This window comes from Bombus pyrosoma, linkage group LG7 (assembly GCF_014825855.1).
Source record: "Bombus pyrosoma isolate SC7728 linkage group LG7, ASM1482585v1, whole genome shotgun sequence".
NCBI classification, from domain to species: Eukaryota; Metazoa; Arthropoda; class Insecta; order Hymenoptera; family Apidae; genus Bombus; species Bombus pyrosoma.
In genome coordinates this window covers 139,006-162,421 of record NC_057776.1, presented here as the reverse complement: position 1 = coordinate 162,421, position 23,416 = coordinate 139,006, and the positions used below count along the sequence as shown (strand labels likewise).

Genomic DNA, 23,416 nt, shown 5'->3' with positions numbered 1-23,416 from the left:
TGAGCAAACTAATAAACGATATTGGGCATTGATCAGTTACCATTTTTAATTCTGTTGCCATCCACGAATATTTTATGTTTCAATAAGAACGTAAAAGCGTTAATTTCATCAGATTATTAATACCTACGATTAATTTCCGGTATTCTTAAAATTATTATAATTACATTGCGAATCTCTATACATTTCCAAAATATTGAAGGGTGAAAAACTCCACAAAATGTATATAGTATTCAGTAACATGTAAAATCCAAAAAATATAAATCGAAAGTAAAGTGCCATTATAATATTTAGTAGATGAAAAAAAATTTCTATTTAAATTCTATTTGTTCAGTTATGCTGATAAAAATATAAAAATGCATAAACATCCGCAGATTAGATATATTATATATTTTTTTTTTTTATTTAATACTTTACATTCACAATTTGTCCAATTTGGACATTTGGTAGAATTTTTTAGCTGTTTGATTATCACGTGGGTGGCTACCCCCAGCGGGGTACCATCTTCGTGTTTGTTAGGTTATGTCCTTTGTGGATATGATATTATGAATTAGCAGGATTGATTCTTGTCTCGAAACTTGTGACTATTGACAGTTTCTAAATTTACTTCTATCAAAGCTGGATATCAATATCCAAGGAATGATGTCAGGTGGTTTGATTTATCTGTAAAATTTGACAAATTCAGAAATGAGATGTCTAAACATATTGTTAAATCAATTACAGAAATATTTATTTAAAGAGTTTGCTGATCTTTAGTACAGTAAAATTGCATATACCTACATATCTTTGTATAATGTAAGAATTTTTTTTTTTTACTATTATTTTATTGCAATTTTACAATTTGTCCAGTGGGACTATGTAAGAATTCACGAGGAAAAATCTTCAACCCGGAAATTCAAAAAATTATGAAATTTTCAGGATATGTCAGGATGTGTTAGGTATGTATAACGCCATATACTTTGCTGCTCAAGGTCACTCAAGGGGGGGGGGGGAATAAAATCGTGACTGAATATTATTTTCTGTCCATTGAAGTTTGAGATTGTTAATGGTATGTCAGAATTCCATTAAAATTGATTTTTCTGAACCTTTTGAATCGTGCATAACACACCTTCGTATATTGGTGTTATCGAGTTACAATGTTTCAGACAATTTTCTCCTAATACCTCTTTGTGGAATTAATTACATGATACAATTTCATATATATCGATAAACGTAAAAAATTGTATTTAGTTTTAGATGAACTATTTATGCGAATATTAATTTACAAAACAACACACACGAGAAATGTATAAATATATGTCGGAGATGAAAGGACATCGGGGCCTTTCTTTTGAAACGTTTGGGAAGTTCCCAGATACTTTAGTCCAAAGCTGCACTTAATTACTTTATTTAGCTGCACTTAAACAATAAAACTGAGGAATAATTGTTTATGTTCTAATCCGAGTACGGGTGCCCGAGGTTTATGACCCAAGCCCATATAACGGGTCACTGAACGTAGTTAAGGTCACGGCAGGAACGTGTACCTAACAGAGGTATGGAATAATTATATAGCTCTCCTTAAAGGAAAAGGATAAGGGAATCCAAATACAACAGGTACTACAGGAACATAACCAAAGATGAGATGCCAAAGTACTTGGAAGGATGAAGTGGAAGGACAGAAAAATCATAGCCAGATTCAGGTGTGGAAACGAGACCAAAGCGAAAGAACATTGGAAAGAGGAGGAAGAAAGAAGGTGCAGATTATGTGGATGGGAAGAAGAGGACCTGAGACATGTACTAGAAGAATGCGAAATAACAGGAGGAGCAAAGGAAATGGAAAAAATATTGAATGGGACTGGGGAAGGACTAATGGACCTGAGAGCGATAATAGAGAAAAGAAGGGTAAAGGCAATACAAGAAGGGGTGGAAGGACAGGAAGGTAGCACAGCAAGGAGGCAAAAAGACCAAAGTGGCAATAGTGTGTAGGCTTAAGTTGCAATAATTTTTTTTTTCTTTTTTATATTGTTTATTTTTAATTTTACAATTTGTCCAGTGGGACATTAGGTAAAATGTTATAACATATGATTGAATAGCATGTGGATGGTTACCCCCAGCGGGGTGCCATCTTCGCGTTTTTAGTTTATATCCTTTATGAGATCAGCTGGGTGTTTCCTTTTTAGTCTTCTTTCTATTCTTGCGTTGATCGTTTCCGTAGCCAGCCTGTTTGGGTGTGTTGTTATTCTTTCTCTGTACCTTTCCGCGTATCTGGTTAGTTGCAGTAATTTGTAGGCATAAGTTGAAATAGATCGTAAGCATTAGTTTTAGATTAGAGGTAAGAATGTGATTAGTGCAATAAAGGGCTGTAAAGAAAGCTGAAAGTTCGTCCAAAGCCGAGAGGCACGGACTAAATAAATAATAAATAATAATAATAATATATAGCTCTCCTTAAAAACAAAGATTAACTTGAGAGGCAATTCCACTTGGACTGCAGGGCAATTCATTCAGATAAGTTCTATTTGTGTGTTAAGTCACGTCAGGATCGTCTATTACATCGCATTCGTCATCCCGTTGGCCTTGGATTCGTTATCGAACCTAAATTCATTGTCATCGACATCTCGTTTGTCCCATCGCCGCTATTACATGTTAACTCTTGTAATAATCACATCTGTACCGATAAAGATCAGCCAGAATACATAACCACGATGACCACTTCCAGTGAAGATTCGTCAAACGTCCAAAATTCTAACGCTAACCCGATATATATATATATAGGGTGTTCGGTTTGTAACGAGTAGCTTATCTCGTACAAGTCATAGAAAAGAAGATTACGACATTGGAAAACATAAACCTACATGCACATTTTGTAAGAAAAATCATAGATTAAATTTCAAACTCACTCATTAAATTTGTAACAGTACATCGAAAATCGCCTCGTGGAATTTTCACAAAGAGAGGATTAATGTTTCCTCTAATTCTTTGCCTCCATAAATGCTTAACATACAATAGAACATATTAACAATGTTTGTACAAATTTAACACACACACCGCGAGGCTGTTCACAGAAAAATCCTAACGAAAATAACAATCGTTTTATATTATAGTAAATGTTCAATATAACCTTTGTTTTTTTTGTGCAAACCAAATACACAACGAGCACTGTACGCACTATGCACACTGCATATCCAAATTACTCGCGTTGAAACTAAATGAAGGAGATTAAGAAATAAAAGAGCTCAAAAGATTAAAAATAAAAAGACCCAAGAAATTTAGGGTACAATAACTTAAACCTACACTAAAACTGCAATTAACCCTAACTTTATGTTTGTACATAACGGTTTTTCTTAACGTTTCTCATTGACTGTCGAAATTATTCTATCTTTCCGGAACTGTTTCACTTCCTTATTAAATTTCTAAAATCGCCAAAATAAAGATAGTAATGGAAAGTTTATTCCGAAAAATAATTTATGGTATTCTTCGCCAACTTTTACTTTCATTTTCTTTATATAATTTCCTGCAAATTATCCAGGGACCGTCACGTTATTATCTGAGGACAGTTACCTGAGGTGTTCCTTTAATTGATGATTGAGTATGCCTGTTGAGAAAACGGAAGGGATATGCCCCTGATATGTTTAATAACGGTTAGAACTGCCTTGCAAGGATACCATCATTTTAGCAACGAAAACGGAAAGTTAAAAGAGCTATTCAACGTTATAAATATAATTTTTCATTTGGTTGTAAATTAATTTGTATTATTACACATTACTCCATAAAACGATATCTTAATTAATTCTTATTATTTCTTTCGGACTCTTCATTTTTTATTTCATGTGTATATATGTGAATACTGTAATATATAGTGATCAATAATTTGTATACAAAGCGTGTAGTTCATGCAAGATAGCGTTCGACCACAAGAATAAATTTTTTTTTTTATTTAATAATTTCAATTCACAATTTGTCCAATTTGGACATTTGGTGAATTTTTTTAGCTGTTTGATTATCGTGTGGCTGGCTACCACCAGCGGGTACCATCTTCGTGTTTCTTAGGTTATGTCCTTTGTGAGATCTGCTTGCTGTTTCCTTTTCAGTCTTCTTTCTATGCTTATGTTGATCGTTTCCGCAGCCAGCCGGTTCGGGTGTGTTGCTATTCTTTCTCTGTACCTTTCCGCGCATCTGCTAATCTCCTCCTTGACTGTTGGTATTCCCAGGTCCTTCCGAAACAAAAGTAAGTTAGAAAAAATTTACGAAATGTCCAGCTGGACAAATTGTAAAGCACAAATTAAAAATAAAAAAAAAATCCTCAAGAATACTTAATGCGCATGTGATTTTTGACACCAGTGTACAGCTGTGAATGCGTGAAATTTGTATAAACATTGTTTATATGTACTATCATATATTATTCATTTATGGAGGCAAACGATCAGAAGAAACATCAACCCTTAGAGTGCCGAATACTCGGAGCCTATATCATCCGTACGGACGGCACGCTGCCAGCGCTGACGATCGCTGTGGACTGAATACTTTTTCGCTATACTGAACTCTATTGATTGACTATTCAAAGTGCAAATCGTAATAAGTTACAGTAATTCTTTTGCACGAGATTAAATGATTCAAGAGCGTTATTTTTTAGTATTAATTATTTATTGTAAACATTGAAATTTACGATAAACTAGATTCGGTTTAGATTTGGGTAGTAAACTAGAAAACAATAAACTAGAAAACTAAATTTAGTAAATATAACACAAGTTAATAATTTAGTTGTGCGTGAAAAATTTCAAAACAATTATCGATACATAATCCGACATCGTATTTTCTGCAATCGTATCGCGTGTCGTTCCTTCTCTTATTTTTCACACTAACAACACATTTTCTTCTTGATAATTGTGTTGTGCCGACACGATTAGGGGATTTTGATAGAAAATGCCTATCAATTAAACGAAACGGTAAATCCTCAGACTTTCTCTTTCCTCCTCCTGCCATGCTTCTGCGTTGGGAATATTTTCGTAAAATGTCTCTTATCAACGCTAAATGAAATTCACTAAATTTTTGTTTCGAAGCAGTAGATTTTTTATATAAAATATATGCATTATATATAGTTAAATCTAACAAGTGGAAAAATAATTTTTTGTACCACTTTATAGTTTTCCTTATGGCCCTTTCCAAAATATGGCTGAAGCAGCGTCATCGTAACATCTCCAGAGATTCCAATGGCTGTGTTACTTCTACTAATGTTTGTTTTTTGTCCGGTATAAATTACGAAGTCCAATACATAATTAGTTTTACAGTCACTAAGGAGAAATAATTTAATGCCGAACCTACTTCTTTTGGATGTTATAAACTGTATAAAATAACATCTGCCCTTGTACAGCAAAAGACTTTCATCGACGCATAGATTTTCATAATGTGCAAATGACTGCGANATAAGGAAATCTTTAATTTATCGATTACTGGTCGTATTTTTGCTAAAGGATCGTCACTTACTGTATTATTATCGTTAAAGTGCAACATTTGTAATAATACCATGTATCGATCTCGTGCTGTTATTTTGCGGAAAATATTGCTTTTCAACAGTTCGTCCGCAGACCAATATTCTCTCACAGACAATTTCAATTCTACCAAATATCCAAATTGGACAAATTGTGAATGCAAAGTATTAAATAAAAAAAAAAAGAAAAGACAGAACGCGGCATTAACATTGAAATGCATTTATATTTATCTCACACAAACGTAATAGTATTACTTCTGCGTAGATGCTCGGAAAAATTGACAAACGCATATATGCGTCCTTAGTCCACACCGATGGCTCTCGCCAGACGCATATATGCGTCCTTAGTCCACACCGATGATTTTCGTCAAACGCATATATGCATCCATAGCACTCTAAGGTTTAATTCTTTCTATTCGAAAATTTCATGAGGTTTTCGATGTGCTGTTATGAATTTTAATGAATAGATAGGTATAATGTTTAATCTACGATTTTTCTTCAAAACATCGCGCAGGATGGTTTACGCTTTCGAATATAATCTTCTTCTCTACGACTTGTACGAAGTGAGCTGTTGCCCATGTATCGTTCAATTGGAGGATTCCTGTGCTGCCAACTGCTCAGTCTGACTTTCGTACGTGTAAATCTTCAAAATCTTGCATTTTCAGAAGTCGCAATTGCAGGACGTCGGGACCGCTAGTCGGCTGAAACCTTAATTTATGGCACGTGACAATAGGTCGAGGGACAGGCGTCGTCCCAGGCGTTCGAACTTCACATTGTCTTACACTTGTCTTTACACGCAGAAAAAATAAAAATAATAAGAAATGAAACAGAAGAAGCAATGATTGGTAAAAGAAATATTATATTAAATTTATATAAACAAGGAAAATCTTGTCCGCAAAAAATTATTAACAGAAACCATTTTGCCGTAAAAGTGTAATTAAACAATTATTATTAACAAATGCCCTTTTACCGTAGAAAAAATGATTAAACAATTTTTTTGCGGAAAAGATTTGACAAATGCCACACGAAACGGATGTCTTCCGAGAGCTTATAGACGAGAAAAAATCCTCGGAAATAGCTGGAACAGTGCAAAAATGAATCTAACGCGGGAATAGACCCCAGTTTCAATAGTTCGAAGAACGCTCAAAATCTGATGGATATGAATCAAGAGTTGCAAAACGAAAATCATGCACTAAAAGAAATTAATAAAAAAAGTCATTGAAGTTTGTTATTAATTATGTACAAGAAAAGCATTCTGGGACAAGATACTGCTTTCAGACGAAAGCAAATCGAATATTTTTTATTGTTGTGGATAGGTTTTAATTTGACAAAAATCGAATACTGAATTAGATAAAAAAAAATATATCCAAACCGTCAAATACGGGTGAGGTAGGGTGATGGTATGGAGGTGTATGTACTCTTCTCGTGTAGGAAAGCTTATTTTTATCGAAAATATCACGGACAAATATAATTAATTAAATACTTGGAAGCAGAAGTTTGGAAAAAGGCGGAAAAATAAAATTTATGTTAAGATTATTATTTTCAACAGGATAATGATTCCACACACATAACCTATATTATTAAACAATTTTTAAAAATCATTTTTAATACACCGTATATGTTAATGACTCTCACAATCCTCAGACCTAAATCCTATTCAGCATCTTTGGTTTGAATTAGGAAGAAGGATTAAGACACATCGTATTAATAAGTAAGATCTGAAAAAAGTACTCCTTGAGGAATGGTATAAAATAGATCAAAAAATCACCAAAAGATTAGTACATTCAATATCAAATCGTCTGAAAACTGGCATAAAAAAGTAGGATTACATACTAAATATTAAATTAAATGTTATAATAAATTTATATAACAAAATCGCAAGTGTGCCGATACTTCTGTTTCGCTGAACACTAACCTTTGTGTGTATTCTACCTTTCTTCTGTATCATAATTATTTTTTAAATTTGTAATTATATGGTATACCATGGTAAACTTTAGAACCAACAGTTATATTTTACAAAAAGATTAAATAGAGAATCACATTCTTTACAGATTTACGAAGAATTTTATACGAAGATCCGGATTGTGTCAATATTTTTGTTTGATACTGTACACAAGCTCATAAAAGTGTTCGCTGAACCGCAGCGGTTTTAGTAATGGCACACTACGTAAAGTTTATGTGACTGTAAGATGTAAATATATTATAAACAAAGTCAGTTTTATATACATATGTGTATACGTAGTGAATTAATGAAATTTTAATATCATTTTCCAAGAGAATGGTAAATATACGACCCACAGTTCGTCGAAAAAAATGTCGAAAAAATTTTTATATGAAAATGTATTATTAAAATAGATATTAACAGAAATAAAATAGATATTAATACAATTAAATATATATTGATATCACTTATCTTCATTGACTATGAAATCATATTTGTTTATTTATTCATGTGTTACGATTTAAAATTCCCGCGGAAAAATACGCGGCAAAATATAATAGATAATGTACACGTATACAAAAATGTACAACTAAGATTAAATTTGAAAAAGACCAATATATAACAATTAAAATATTTGTAAAGCAAATTGCAATTATGGAGTCTGAATTTCCCGATCCTGATGAAGAATTTGATTTAGTTCACGAAGAAGAATATGAAGTTTTAAAAGAAATTGAAGGTATACGAATTATAACCTTGCTGTCATAACTTCTTATAAATTTATGTAAATGATCTAAGAATTTGTGTATAAGAAATAGGAAACTTTGTTTAATAGGATATTCTATCCTATTATTTAATAAACTTTTTGTTTATTAATGTAAAGAAAAATTAATTAAAGTTACAAAATAAATGTAATTACAAATTTAAATTACTTTTAGAGCTTGAAAAAAAAAAAGGAGAACAGCCTCAAGAAGTTCAGAATTTGAAGGAGAAACAAAGAGAAGATGAATTGAATACTGTGATATCAAATCTATATAAGGAATTAAATACTCCTACATCTAGTAATTACAATGAATTATGTATTCCCGGTACTAGTAAAGTTATTGAAAACAATGACAATTTTGATACAGATATTACAAAAAAGAGGAATTATAATGAACTTTTTGGTGATATCTCAGATATATTAGATGTAAATGATTTCGGTATGTATCTTCATATAAATTAAAACATTCATATATATGATAAATCATAGTATTTGAATTATAGCTAATATTCAGGAACCAAAAGAAAAGAAACCACGATGGAATGAACCTCAAGAAATTATTAAAGTGGTAGTAGATGCTAAGGTTAAGTTTAATGAATGTGACAGTGGAGTTTCTTTTAACAGAAAAGATGTCGAAATGTATGTTAAAAGAAAATACACTAACTTTTATACTTGAAAGTAAAAGATTCATATTATTTGCTTCATAATTTTATTTAGCAAGAAAGAGTCAATATCATTGAGAGTTCCCCGTTGGAATTTTATAGCTCTGACTAGGCCACATGATGCACAACGTATTTATATAAGAGTAAAAAATAATGAGCAAAATAAAATTAAAAAAAATACAGATTCGATTTCTAACTTATTGTCAGTACCATATAGTCAACTTAAAACTGCAGCTGAAGAAATTGTAAGTGACTTGAAGATATATACTATCTCTTGTTTCAACATATATTGTAATAACTTTAATGACATGCATATTGTAAGAATTTCAAGTCTTTTGTAGATATTACAGAATGTTAAGCGTGCCAGTTGTGACATTCCCTACCTTAATGCTACAAAATCTGCTAAAGATGATGAACTATGGGTTGATAAATATAGACCTAGATCTTACATGGAGTTACTTTCAGATGAAAGTGTAAACAGACACTTATTACATTGGATAAAACTCTGGGATAAAATAGTATTTAATCGAAATTATGTCAATAACAAGAAGAAAAAAGTAAATTTTACATTTAAAAATAAAAAGTTCATGGATGAAAAAGCTTTTCAGGAAGTAGATAGTAAAGGTTTCCCAATTCAGAGAATTGTGCTACTTAGTGGACCACCTGGATTAGGAAAAACTACGTTAGCCCATTTAGCAGCCAAACATGCTGGCTATAATGTAGTAGAAATTAATGCAAGTGATGAAAGAAGTCCAGATGCATTTAGGTAATTTACAATTAAAATTAATATCCAACTGAAATCGCAAATTTCTATAGATATGTATTGTTAAATATAGACAAGTCCTTCTTGCATCAACACAAATGAAAGCAGTAATGGGAAACGATCCAAAGCCAAATTGTTTAGTTTTAGATGAAATTGATGGTGCACCAGCTGCATCAATCGATCTTCTTCTTAAGTTCGTACAAGGTAAATTAATTTCAAAAGGAAAGAAAGATAAGACAAAAACTGCTAAACAATCAAATTCCTGTCACCGTCCTGTAATATGCATCTGTAATGAACCATATACTCCTTCCTTAAGGTAAATTTCTAATACAACTTATTTGTATGATTCATATACTCCTATGCATGAATATTAATTTTATTTCATTTATTTATTATTTCATTTATTTATATTTATTTTATTTATTATAGAGCTCTTAGAGCAGTTGCCCTCATTATACCAGTACCAGAAGTTAGTGCTACAAAAGTAGCAGACAGATTAATGGAAATATCACAAAAAGAAAATTTAAAAGTAAATCCTGATGCACTTTTAGGATTAGTAAAAGTATCTGGTTGCGATATTAGATCATGTCTAGGAGCATTACAATATATGGGTGGTATTAGTTTAGGTGATAATTTATCTTTTGCATTAAAAGATAGTAGAAAAGGATTGTTTGACTCGTGGAAACAAATATTAAAAATACCTATGAATAGAAGTGGTATACTGCCTCTTTCAGAAAGAGTTCAACTTGTACTAAAGACTGTGCAAAATGGTAAATTATTTTTATAGTAATATTATTAATACAAATTTTTAAGATATTAGTAACATTTATTTTTTGCTTTAGGAGAAACAGAAAAATTAGCTCAAGGCATATTCCATAATTATCCAGAAGCTTGTAGTGATAATTTTAGTTATATAGCATTATGTTTACAATGGTTTCAACTTTTTGATGAAATTTTATCTCTTATTGCAAGTCTTCAAACTTGGTCTGTTATGCCTTATATAAATTATACATTCGTTGCCTGGCATTTATACTTTGCAACCGCAAGAAATATTAAATTATCCTATCCTTCCATTGCATATGAAGTAAGAATTACATATATTGTATATATAATTATCATATATACATACGATATGATCTAGACTCATAAATTTAATTTAAAAATTCAATTTTCCTAGATGAGTCAAAAACATGCAAGGAACGTTGGTATTCTAACTGCTGTTCAACGAAGTAGTGGTCGTAACAGTGTGATTTTAACAATCGACATTGCTCCTTTTCTTCCGGATTTATTATCTCCGCAATTACGAACAGTTTCTGGACATTTACACTCAGACAAAGAGAAGGATGATCTTAATCGATTAGTGAATATTTTAATTGACATTGGCCTCACATTCATTCAAGAAAAGAATCTTGATGAAAGTTATGACTATAAACTAGATCCGTAAGTTAGAAAAGTATAGTCTATATTTGTATGTAAAATGTACAAATTAATTATATTTTTTCAGTAATATATTTGAAATAGGCATTTTTCCGGATTGTAAGTATCATCGAACACTCACATATACAGTGAAACAAATAATTGTTCAAGAGTTAGAAGCTGAACGATTACGACGAGCTGAAAATGCAATAAAAAATACAACAAGATCTATTCAAAGTAAAAATGAAAGAATTACAAATCATAATGTTATAACCAATTCAACATCAGATCCTGCTGCTAAGATATCCAATGATGCAGCTAGCAAAACTAATATTATAGAGCAATCTAAAAATCTTCAAACGAAAACAACAGAAACAGTAATAACTTTCTACATTTCTTTTAATGTTATTTAATTCCTCTTCAATGTAAATATTACAAAAATAATGATAATTACAGAAATATAAGGATTTCTTTGGAAGAATTATTACAATCGATCAAGAGAAACACAACAAATTGGATAAAGAAGCAATCAATTCGTTAAATCGTTTAACAAAGAATGGTGTATGGTATAAATACAAAGAAGGTTTTAGCAATGCAGTTCGCCGAAAAGTTAAAATGAGGAATCTTCTTTAAATTATTAAATTTAATTTTTTATTATTTTTATTATTATCATCATTATTCTATGTTATAAAAAGTGTGCTTTTATTTGATTTCAGAGTTTAACATGTATTTTTCCAATCTCTTCATATATGTAAAAGCATTGTTTGTTATAACAAATATACCTTAGACTACTGAAAAACTTCATCAACTATATTTTTGGACCTAACAGATTCCACTTTTAGCTCCTTTATATTAAAATACTTTCTCTTAAACATACAGCGGTATAAAAATAAAAAAATAAGCAAGAATGTATTTATCATTTCCTTTTCTTGACTCTTCACATATATTTTAAAAAGTATACATACGTGATCCCGATTTTTAAATGGAAAATATTCTAATTTGTATATTTTAGTCCATTATCAATTAATTTCTAACTAACTTTGGTTGTTGATTATTATAATTAACACCTTCTATAGAATTCTAATCCTATATGACTTTGACTTAGAAATTATTGATTTCATTTAAACAAACACATACGAATGATTTAGTTAACTCGTTGAAAATTGCACTAATTTCATTGGAGCAGATTGCTACCGGTACAGATAGAGATCATTGCCGAAACTGACAGGCCGTTCACAAATATCTCGATACATGACAAAAAAGCAAAGCGTCTCTCGAATCGTGTTTTTAAATTCCAATTTCAGCCGTCGTACTTGCAATTGGATTAGTATGGTTCCTCGAAAAACGGAACTCCGGGTGCGCTTTTACGTCCGTACACGCGAAAATCCATCACTGCAGCGTTGACGAAGAACCTCTCAAAGAAACGCCCGGATTTGAGATAGACATCTTTGATGAAGTATTCTTTATGTGAAATTTATGATATTTCATTGATATATCCGGTACATCGTTGTTGCAACACTTTTTGATCGGTGAACAATTTACGAATAAAACGTCTTGTCACGATTGATGTTGCTTTTGTGATATCTATGCTACGTGCTTCTCGTTTAACCCAACCGAAATTGTAGTATCAAATCGATTTTTCATCCGACTTTATTTCATATTCTGCACAAGCTTCCTTCAAACCCAAATAGTTTCATTAAAGTTTATTTCTTGTGTTTGATGGAAAGAAGTAACCAGATATTACTTATTTCAACTTTCAGTAGATTATTTATGTTTCTTTTTGTTTCTATCTTAATGAAAAAAAAACCATTAGTTTCCACAATAACCTAAATTTTATTTATTATTAATTTAACTTCTCATATCCATAATAGAAAAAAATGTAATATTTGCATATCATTTATGCATTTGCTTACGAAGAAAAGTAAAAAATCAGACTTAAAAAATATTTTCTCTGTGAAACCATTAAATATATTTGATGTACACTACATACTCTGTTGATAAATATTCGGGCACTTACGTATTTTTGGATTTTGCATAATCATCTTACGAATTTAATTTCTTTTATGAACCTACTATGTTACCGTACAATCTTTTACGTTTTACATAAAAATTAATTCTTCTGGATCGGTTGTTCCTAGCAATCCGTCATCTACATATAGGATGAGTATGAATTCCTTGCCATTCTTATCTCGGATGTACAAACGAGATTCAACATCGCTTGTTTGAAATCCCAGTTTCACGAGCAATTCTGCAAAACGCTTGTTTTTGAGACCTATTTCAGCCTATACAAACTTTTACTGAGTAGGCTAACCCTACAATTGGGCTAAACGTTTGGCTGTAGTCTATGTTTTAACACTGATTGAATCCTTTAATGATTAACCTTGCCTTGTATTTGTCGATCGTGTCATCGGGATTTCTTTTCACTCGAATAGTTCATTTTCACGGTACCACATTCACATTCCTTGGTAGATCCATTAACTTTCATATCTAATTTTTTTGTAGGGAGAACATTTCCACATTCATGGTTTCCCTCTATTTAGCTCTTTCTTTGCTGTTCATAGCAGTTTTAAACGTTTCTAGATCTTCCGATCCGTTGACAAATTCTATCGCTAACATAACATGATCGTCTAGATATCATGGTTCCTTCAGTATCGAGCAATTTGTAAGGACTCTTCTTGTTAATGAATGCTGCTCATCTTCTTCGGTTTCGTATTCGTCGTCGCTGATCGTCTCTTCCATTATTTTTGTTCGGTTTTATGGTTTCAGAATTGTTCAAGCATAGCGTGATCTCTCGTGTTTAACTCTTTTTGTCCACAGGGCGTTGTTGTCCTTATTCGTAACCTTATAGGTAGTAGATGTTATACATTTACACAAAACAGATCAGTATTTCGGGAGGTTTTCTATTCCGAGATAACCTACGCTATCGTCGAGATTGTCGTTTCGGACCACTTTACCTTGTGTGCCAGGATTTTCGCTGTTCATGTTCTGGTTGTCGTTTACACTTGAGGATATCGGTGTACTGGCTCGCGCAGACTCAGGAGTTATTATTGGTACACTAACGCCATTCATCTTCAAACTGTGTTTGTACGGAACCGAGACGAGGTGTCATCGATTTCGTCGAACCTTGCCACCACTTTCTGTTCCAATGAAGTATGAATTACTATCATCCTGATCTATAATTTTGGTGTACAATTACATGTCTATGATCCAAACCTTATCGCTTCTTTTTAATACAGAAAGTTTCTTCACGTGTAGGTTATTGTACATTTTCTCCTGTTTATTTTTTCTCGCATTTTATTTAAAAGCTACTCTGTCGTGTTCTATAAGGAGACCTAAGTTATTTAAAAAAAAAAAGGATATGAGACCGAATCTTTCTTGAATATATTAATTTTCTAACGAATAACAATACTGTTCTGTAGCTTAAGAGACCTATATTAACACTTAGCCAACCGAATAGGGAATCTCCCTTCTGTAAAATACAATACATTGCTGCGTGATTGAACGGGAAGATTGTTTTTGACTTTTGCAACGCGTTTTCTTTCTTTTTTTTGTTATTATCAGTTATTGTTTACCCGGAATTGTCCCTAATTAATTGCGTCACTTTTTCTGCTTTTATAAAGTACAGTATATAATAAAATACATCAATCTAGTGGTGTTAAAATTAATTAAAAAGTTACACTATCAGTTATGACTAAATAAAGTTATAATCGAACGATACCATATTGTAAAAAAAAAATTTTTAATTTCATGTTCAAGTCATGTTATTTACCTTTAGTCATCTTTAATGTTTGTAATTAACCTATATTTTTATACATTTTATATATACTTTTAATTTGATGTTTTGTATAAACAATATGTGAAATCGTTAAATAAAATCATTACCGCAAAATATAATTGACCACTCAAATAATTTTTAAACTTCTTTGTTTTTTAAGTAGTGAATATTAGTCCTCGATACTTGGAAAAATGCGCGGTCGAAAGTTTGACTTGCCAAGCGCCCGTGGGAACGTATAGCTCGCAATGGCGCGCGCGGTTGGCTAAGTGTTAATATCATCGCAGTTTGTGTAGTACTTTTAGCAATTTTTATATTGGCATCATTGCTCTGTAAGAACCTTGGCGAACTTGTTACATATAAGGTTGAAGTCATTCGCAAACCGACGGAATCTGAACGAAAACTGTGTGTGGTAATCACTTCTTACAATTTCGTGAATGCCGAATCTAACGAATGCTTTTTTACAATTTTCTATTATCTCTTTTTTAGATAATGACTTTAGTGGGAATATTTCAAGGAATCTGAAGTAATAGTTTGTTATGATCAGAAACCAGTGGTCTTTATGGCATAGGTCTAACCCTATTTTTTGCCAAGCAAGCTCGGGAAAGTCTTCTTTTCTTCACTCCACTATTGTTTCTTTTTTTTTTTTTTTATTTAATTTGTACTTTACAATTTGTCCAGCTGGACATTCGGTAAACTTTTCTAACTTTACTGCTAATTAACATGCGAATAGCTACTCTCAGCGGGATACCATCCTCGAGTTTGTCTATTTTATTTCTTTAGTGAGGTCAGTGCTATGTTTTCTCTTTAGTCTTTTTTTAATGAGAATTTTGCTCGCTTCAGCAGCCAGCTTGTTTGGATGTGTTGCTGTTCTTTCCTTGTATTTATTTGCGTATCTGCCGATTTCCCCTTTGACCATTAGTATTGAGACGCGTTGGCAACCATTACCTAACAGTAGTTACTACTAATTCCCATAGATCGAATGCAATATCATTACGATGCAATATCCTTGTCCCGAGTCGGGGAATCATCTATTTTCCAGAAGGCAATCGCGTTCAATCCGGATGATCGGCTTTGTATCCAGTGTCGGGAGTCTGACAGTCTTAACGATAAAAAAGTTACTCAATGCTGGTTGGTTCTGGGTCTGCATTGATTTTCTTTTGTCATCACATCGAATACCATCTACTTATTATCATTTTTCTTATAACCGATGTATTCTTCCCAGTAATCTATTTTTCTATTACCTCGAATAGACGAATCGATAAGATACTTAGGAATAATTGAGATGTTAAATCATTGGGAATCAATACAGCGTTATGCAACATTTTATTTCTAATGTTTTGCGAGTTATTTACAGGCCTTAAGGCGTACTGTTGCATGCGATCGGTACATTCTGTTATCCTGGTTCCCTTTAAATCAGATGATATATATATATACATCGCTTAAGCATTCTGAAGATGCTTACTTGTTTGTAGATGTTGCTAATTTCCGATAAATTTATCAACCAATTTTATCAGAAATTTGCACATTCTCTACTATCGCGCAAAGAAAATAGGAGTTAAAGTAAGATTTAATTTGCATATCTAATTTGGGATAATCTCTTCCCGAGGGTGAGAGAGAAAGAGAGAGAGAGAGAGAGAGAGATGGCCGTCAAATATTTTATATATATTATTATATTTGTATCATTATGCATATACATAAACATTTTTTAAATATTATCATACAGCAATACAATTAATAATTTCACATATTTCCTATAAAGACTTGAAATTTTTCTATGTCTAATAGATAGAAATATACGAAATGTTGAGAATAAAGAGTCCTTCATTATAAATTCTTCATCGTTTTATTACATTTACACTGTGAAAACATTAAGAAAATAAATCATAATAATTGTACGCGTCCAAACGCTCACGGTTGTGAGCGGAATGACGGAGGGAAGGAGTTGCAAGCCAGACAGTTGATTACATAGTGAACTATATGAATTCATTGGATGCGCGACTATTAAGGAACTGTCCTTTCTGAATATCATACACAACATAGACTTTATATCGTGTCCGGCGGTCAAACGGCGACCCTTGAACTTCGTAAGACGGAGATGAAACGTACTCTACTATTGACTTTGCGTAAGTGACCCTGTCGTGCTCGGCGGTTGGACCACGATCGTTGATCTTTGTAAGATGGAAATGGACCGTAATCTACGACTAACTATATGTAACTGACTGTCGTGTCCGGCGGCCAGACCACGACTTTTAGTTTACGTCAAATGGAAGACAACAGCTCTTGAGAATTGATTTCACCCATCTGCCCGGTTGTTGATGGCTTACGACGAGGGTGAAGAATAGAAGTTTGCTTCTTTTACCGAGTGATTTGTAACACTGTTGGCCCTTCAAGAGTTCTCGGACCTAGACTCCTCCTAGGGTTCACTCAGCAGTGTCATAGGTCCTTACCTTTTTAATTGTCTTGAACAGTAATAACTTACACATTTTCACTTGATCTAGTAACAATATTCATTTAGTAGGTAGGTATTTCATAGGTAGTAATATTTATTTAACAATTGAAAAGAAGTCATGCAGCTGTCAATTGCTGACAAATGCTTTAAAACTCAAGGAAATAAAAGTTGAACGGTATCGCGAATCGAGATCGAATTAATATCTTCCCATGCGTTTCGTGTAATTCTTCAGACTGTTTATGCGTTTATTCTCATTGTCAGAACCGATGAAGAGGGTTTAATTAGTACGTAATGAGAAGGATAATGGCGTCGAGTCGATGAACTCAATTTCAGAATGAAAAACGCTACCAACGAAAGAGAGATTAAGCTAGTTCTTTTTTTCTCTCTTTCTCTCTTTTTCTTCGATTCTCTATCGGAATCAAGTAATTCGGTCGAGAATAACACGAACGTATCGAGTGCAATTGGAAATTAATTAATTACTTAACATTAGCGGACCCTTAAAACAATTTGTTCTTGTGCAAAATTTCCTTTGTTACAAGACACGGAAGAAGATACAGAGGAAACTTTACGTGTTTGCATTTTAAATGAATTTAACTTAGTATCTTGTTTTCTGAAGTGAAAGGAGCTTGTAAAGGATAGTATTCTCTTTCATTCGATGAAAATTCTTTAAATTATGGTGAAAACTTATGTTCTGAAATGTCATGTAAAATTATCATTTAGAATTTTTATTTAGATATTACTATTAAGAATTATAATTAAATCTTTATTTAAATGTTCCTATTTAGAATTATTATTAGAATTTTCATCTAAATATTACTACAGGAAATGTATAGATACTGTTTTCTGCATTGAGTAAGAAATACTTATGCTATTTTCTTTTTATTCTATAATTAATATCTTTTTGAATTTGAGATAATTTGAATGTAAGCGTAGATATAATTAATTTATTTAGTAAATTGTTAGATCACATAGATAGAATATATTAATAGCTTTGTTAAATAAATTTTAGCACTTTCATGTCCTGTGGCACCAATGTGATATCAAGTGCAGAACAGCTACGTGGTGAAACCACGTTGGTGTCACGCGCAAGATATCTGAAGTCTACGAACTTGAAATTTTTTACTAGAAAACGTCGGTTACTGGTTAAGGTTACTAGTAAATTTATGCGAGCGGCAGTGTTAATGTCACGTCGATTACGTGCATGATGGATGAAAATAGTATGGAGATTAAATGTCGTAGAAAATTATGTTTCAGTGGAGAAGGAATTCGGAATTCAGTTCGAAACTTTATATACTTATTATTAGGATAATTTAAGTAAATGTGTTTCATGATGCTTCGACAATCACACGTTGATGGGTCAGATTTAAAAATTAAATGTGTATATGTTTAAATTTAGCTTGGCCAATTCCAGCAGTAAGTTCGTTTAATATCATTTATTTATTTGGTTTGTATGAGTGACAATGATCGGGTGAATATGAACATTTTATTTTTCACAGTTAGTATCTTTAATATAATATTAAAAAACCTTTAATAAGAAAAAGTTTCTATTCAGATTTTAAGTAAGAATAAAGGAATATGAATATTTCGTTTTCTTTTCTGATATATTAGAAATGTTTATAATGAAAGATATAAATATTATGCTAATAATTAATTCAAACTTGTGCAATATGACTGATTTAACTCGAAACACTGAAATACTCCGAAATGAATGAAATGTTTCAGACATAAAGTTTAGGTATGATATCGAGAGTGGCATACTATATCCTTGTATATTTGCAATGACATTGAAACGGTCCTGTGAAGGTCATATTAACATTTTTAAATATGAACCTGCTTTTTTATAACATATGCTTGCAACTGATATTGAGGCATTTCCAAAACACTACACACTACAGCTTGTTTAACAAGTGTCACAGTATTTCTGAAAAGTGAAAAGTGTCACCATTTTCTACCTGGTAATTTATTACTTCCTTCTAGATTTTATATTAGTCCTATTTTCTGTCCCATCTTTCGTACCCAATTGGCTGCATGAAAAGTCATATGTACAAACATTATATTGTACATCAGATACATAAAAATACATAGAAAGGTACAGAAAAAGTTATTCGTATTCAAATAGGGATACAAATGTCCGGAAACTTTCCTACTTGTCTTCCAATACCGTACTAAGTTTTATCACTGTAGCAAAATATTTCAATATTCTTTATAAAATGACAAAATCAAGATAATAAAATGGTCAACCAATAGTTCAGATTCGATTTTTTAGCAGTTTTATAGATGAGGTGGACAACGTGAAAAATTTTCTTAAATGTTACAAAATAAAAATGAACTTTGAGGAACAACAAATACTTTCTTTCCAACAACATTTCATTTATTCACTTTTCCACTATTTCACTATTCACTATTTTCACTATTTTCTCCTTAATAATAAAGGAAAATTTAAATCTTTAAAAATTTTCTTCATATCAGATCGATTTAAATTTTCTATATATTTTATATTTATAGTATTTTACATTTAAGAAACTTTAATACCTTTATTTAACATCATATCGATGCGTTTGATCGACAACTTGTTTTCGAAAGTAATATAATTATTTCATATCCAACAGAATGTGTTTTCACTTTGCCTGATTCTTTCCTCCGTAATACGATAGATTGGTAGAGAAATTGGTACACAGATGGAACAACACTCGAGTAACGACTTCGAGTGTCGGTGTCCCACTATCTTCTTAGATCATTGCCCGTATCGACCCTAAAAAGACATAGAATTAATTTAAAAGTAATCTGTACGCTGTCGAACTCGAACAAGAAGTATCGAGACGAGTTGGCTCTAGCCAGAGCTAATTGCACGTACTAAAACAAACTATTCGGGAAGCTTTAACGCTTTCGCTACTACGAGCGACTACAGTCGCTCTGCGTCAGATGCCACTGACTTACTACGGACGACTATAGTTGCTCTGCGTAAGATGCCTCGTATTGTACATACGTCGAGTATTGTTCATTCTCCTAAAATGTTGTAACAAGAGGGCAGTGTATATGTTGTCCTCTTTCTACAATGAAGAATTGGTTGACACGAAACGTCATTATTTCACGCAAAAAATGATTAAAAAACCGAAGTGTGTTGTCGATTACGATCGATTGATGGGAACTGTGGAGCAAATCGCGATGCCAGTGCCAGATTTGCGATTTGCGATTTGCGAAATACCACATGCAATACTATTATTAAAAGCTATTAGTATCATACAATTATATTATATTATATCGTATTATCATATTCTGTAATGTTATTTGTTTCCAAATTGTAATTAAAAGTAATGTTATTTGTTTCCAAATTGTAATTAAAAGTGAGTGTGTTAAGAAGTTATAAATATTCTGTTTTGAGGAAAGTTTTTTCTTCGAAAAACACCGTCAGAGCAGCTCGGTTTGCAGTGAGGCGTAAACGCGGCCGCTGAAATCTTTCTCGCGCACCGTGCACTGTTTTGCCGCGACGGCTCGTTCAGCGAGAGTGCCGTGGCGAAGAAGCTGCTCGTAGCGGAAGGGTTAAAGTTCAAATCGTTTAGCATCGAATCAGTCGGTCGACCATCGATCGACGAACGATTTAATATCGTTCGAACGTAACCACGAGAGCGGCAAATTATTTTCCGCGACAGAGTGCAGTCGCGTAGCTGCACCCATGACGAGCGAATTCAATTCACATTTGAAAGAGACTCGTAGAGGTTTTCCACAATCTTAACATAACTTTTCTATTTATTCTATTTAGAATAAAGTCATCGTTTATTTCTCCACGATACTTAAGCTCTATTGCACATATGAATTTACTTCAACATTCATAGTCTATTTATAAAGGAGGCACTTATAAAAATGAATTTATTTCATAAAAAATAGAAAGCAATAGAACCAAACCAAGTACTAATAAATTGAACAGTTTTTAATTCAAAATCACTTTATGATTCATGAAAATAATCTGTTGGGTTTGTAGCATCTTTACTACAATTAGTTTATTTACAATAAATGAATTAAACAGATGTTGATTAAACAGGAAACGATGGTTGTTTAACGTGAACTAATCACAATAACGTATTATAATTTAGACAGCTACAAGTAATTTGCAACTCTCGTCACTACGGTTCCAACGCTCTCTCTTACGCAGACCATATTCTCTCGACAACACTAGCAACACTATCTCGACAATGCAATTCGCACTCTTTGATTTCTCGATTCACACTCTTTGACTTCTCAACTAACACTCTGACTGTTAATTCGTCTTTCTCCCTTAGCATCCCTTTGTCTTTTTTCTTAGCTCCACCACGCACGTGTTCCGCAACCGCTCATGGTCAGGGTCACGCAGGCCGTTTCCGCGAAACTATTCGATTGAAGGATCGACGATACATTGTTGGGCCTGTCGGCACTTCGACTTTCTCGCGACATTGTTTATAGTTCACCCGATATCTCTTAGGTCTTTCGTCTACGATATTGTCACGTAAAATAACAAAAAAAAAAAAAAAAAAATAAAAAAATAAAAAAGAAATTTAAGATGAAAAATAAAAAAGAAACTTTATTTTTTTTCTAACACCTGGTTTACAATTTACTTCCGAGCTTTAGGCGTGACTTTTTAAGACTGACTCTTACAACTCGACTTCCGATCGGATTCGGTTATTTTTCTTTTATCACCCCTCAATATCCCCACTATCCTCGAGTTTGTTAGGCATCCGCGACTGTTGCCACGTGCCTTCCTCTCGAACATTCGGCGGAAGGACCGTTGGGATATTGATGGTTCATTAGGCGCTTAGCTTCGGCGATATACATTGTTGCCAAGTGTCGCCACATCTTTATCTCCAATTTTAAAGTGAGCCGGTCGTGACAATACTACAGATATACGTAAATTTCTTTAAAACTGATAAATCGAGTTTTAAGTTTTATAAAAATGAGAGGTAATATTATTAACACGTTGACTGCCAGACGAATTTTCCATGGTTTGCTCAAGGCGCAGACATGAACTTTTCATTATGCGATGCATATTATGTTGAAATATTATTTGCAGAAAATAAAATGAGTTATAAAATCATGCTTGAAGTATTTTTCGTGGTGAGGGCCACCGGTGACCCCCACGGCGTTGTAGACAATTATTACGATTGTCCTTTTTTCAAACAATCGTGCAATGTACTTTTAATACTTGCTGCGTCGCCGGTCACCGGTGGCCCCCACGGCGCTATAGCTAAATCGAGTGTCGGTCACCGGTGACCCTCATGGCAGTCAACGTGTTAAGACAAGCAATACTTTAATATCATGACGAGAAATATTTTGAAAATTTGTATGACAATGAAAAAACATATGTTTAACTTCGGAATGAAATATAAGAATAATTTTGGTAATATGGAACTGATAGACAATGTACTGAATCTTAAAACTGCTGTCCTTTAGAAAATAAGAAATTTGACCTATCAGGTGTTCTTTTCCTATAATCTTCTTATGTATAGTTAGTACATATTGATAAAAATAATAGTAAATATTAATTAATATATATGAAAGAGCAATAATTGAAAGTAGATAGAAATATGTGTTTTTTAGCCACATTCTGAAACTTTCGAAATTTTATATGACGATTCAGATATTCGCTATAAATAAGCATAAAATTAGTGAGTAATATAAAAGGAGTGATATATTCCTTGTTTTAGTTTTGATAGAGCAGGATATTGGATTCTAGTTATGCCAAAGATACAATGTTAACAGTAAAGGAACGTTCGTAAATTATAACTTTGAAAATATAACAAATACATCGGTCTTCTTATAGAATTGTATGAAATATCCGAGATACTTATAGATGTTAGCGTATGTCACAAAAATTATGCGATTTGAACACATTTCTCTAGTCTAGAGTCTAGGTATACTCGTGTGACGAATGAATTCGATTCAGAATTCAAAGAACCACCTCGTAGAGGTATTCCGCTGACGCCATTTCTCCACGATGAATAGTGTAAGTACTTATATACGTAGAATGGAGAGCTCGTGTTTTCATCCATGTCGACTCGTAAATTAGCCGATGCACTTCCACTAGCGCCATTATTTTCCTCGAATGGCCCGCGATTCTCGTACGCACACCTAGATGTGTTTGTACACTGGGTAGTCTCCTTTCTGTTTCTAGGGTGGGCTACTTTCTGGTTGACCCGTTTTCCTGCAAAGCTGCAGCT

The 23,416-nt window shown here is 32.7% G+C and overlaps 2 protein-coding genes and 2 long non-coding RNA genes across 6 annotated transcripts in view; 2 read left to right on the top strand and 2 right to left on the bottom strand.

Annotated features, from left to right (window-relative positions):
- Positions 1–23,416, top strand: part of LOC122569732 — a 265,026-nt gene that overhangs the window by 164,766 nt on the left and 76,844 nt on the right. The gene's annotated exons all lie outside the window — the stretch shown is intronic.
- LOC122569730 (chromosome transmission fidelity protein 18 homolog) lies at positions 7,975–11,816 on the top strand. Of its 2 annotated transcripts, XM_043731248.1 has the most exons (11): positions 7,988–8,139; positions 8,339–8,602; positions 8,667–8,802; positions 8,881–9,070; positions 9,167–9,591; positions 9,662–9,904; positions 10,018–10,358; positions 10,431–10,672; positions 10,766–11,028; positions 11,093–11,381; positions 11,461–11,816. In XM_043731248.1, exons 1-11 carry the CDS (start codon positions 8,058–8,060, stop codon positions 11,635–11,637), a joined length of 2,652 nt encoding a protein of 883 aa, XP_043587183.1. In that variant the 5' UTR covers positions 7,988–8,057; the 3' UTR covers positions 11,638–11,816. The 2 variants fall into 2 exon arrangements, with proteins under 2 accessions (XP_043587184.1, XP_043587183.1); XM_043731249.1 differs by lacking the exon at positions 11,461–11,816 and having other exon boundaries at positions 7,975–8,139; positions 11,110–11,272.
- Positions 11,971–14,457, bottom strand: LOC122569733. The gene is made up of 3 exons (XR_006317554.1): positions 14,218–14,457; positions 13,959–14,141; positions 11,971–13,845 (listed from the first exon to the last, which is right to left on the bottom strand). It is a non-coding gene; the product is annotated as an uncharacterized LOC122569733 (long non-coding RNA).
- Positions 18,148–20,706, bottom strand: LOC122569734. The gene is made up of 3 exons (XR_006317555.1): positions 20,083–20,706; positions 19,761–19,980; positions 18,148–19,252 (listed from the first exon to the last, which is right to left on the bottom strand). It is a non-coding gene; the product is annotated as an uncharacterized LOC122569734 (long non-coding RNA).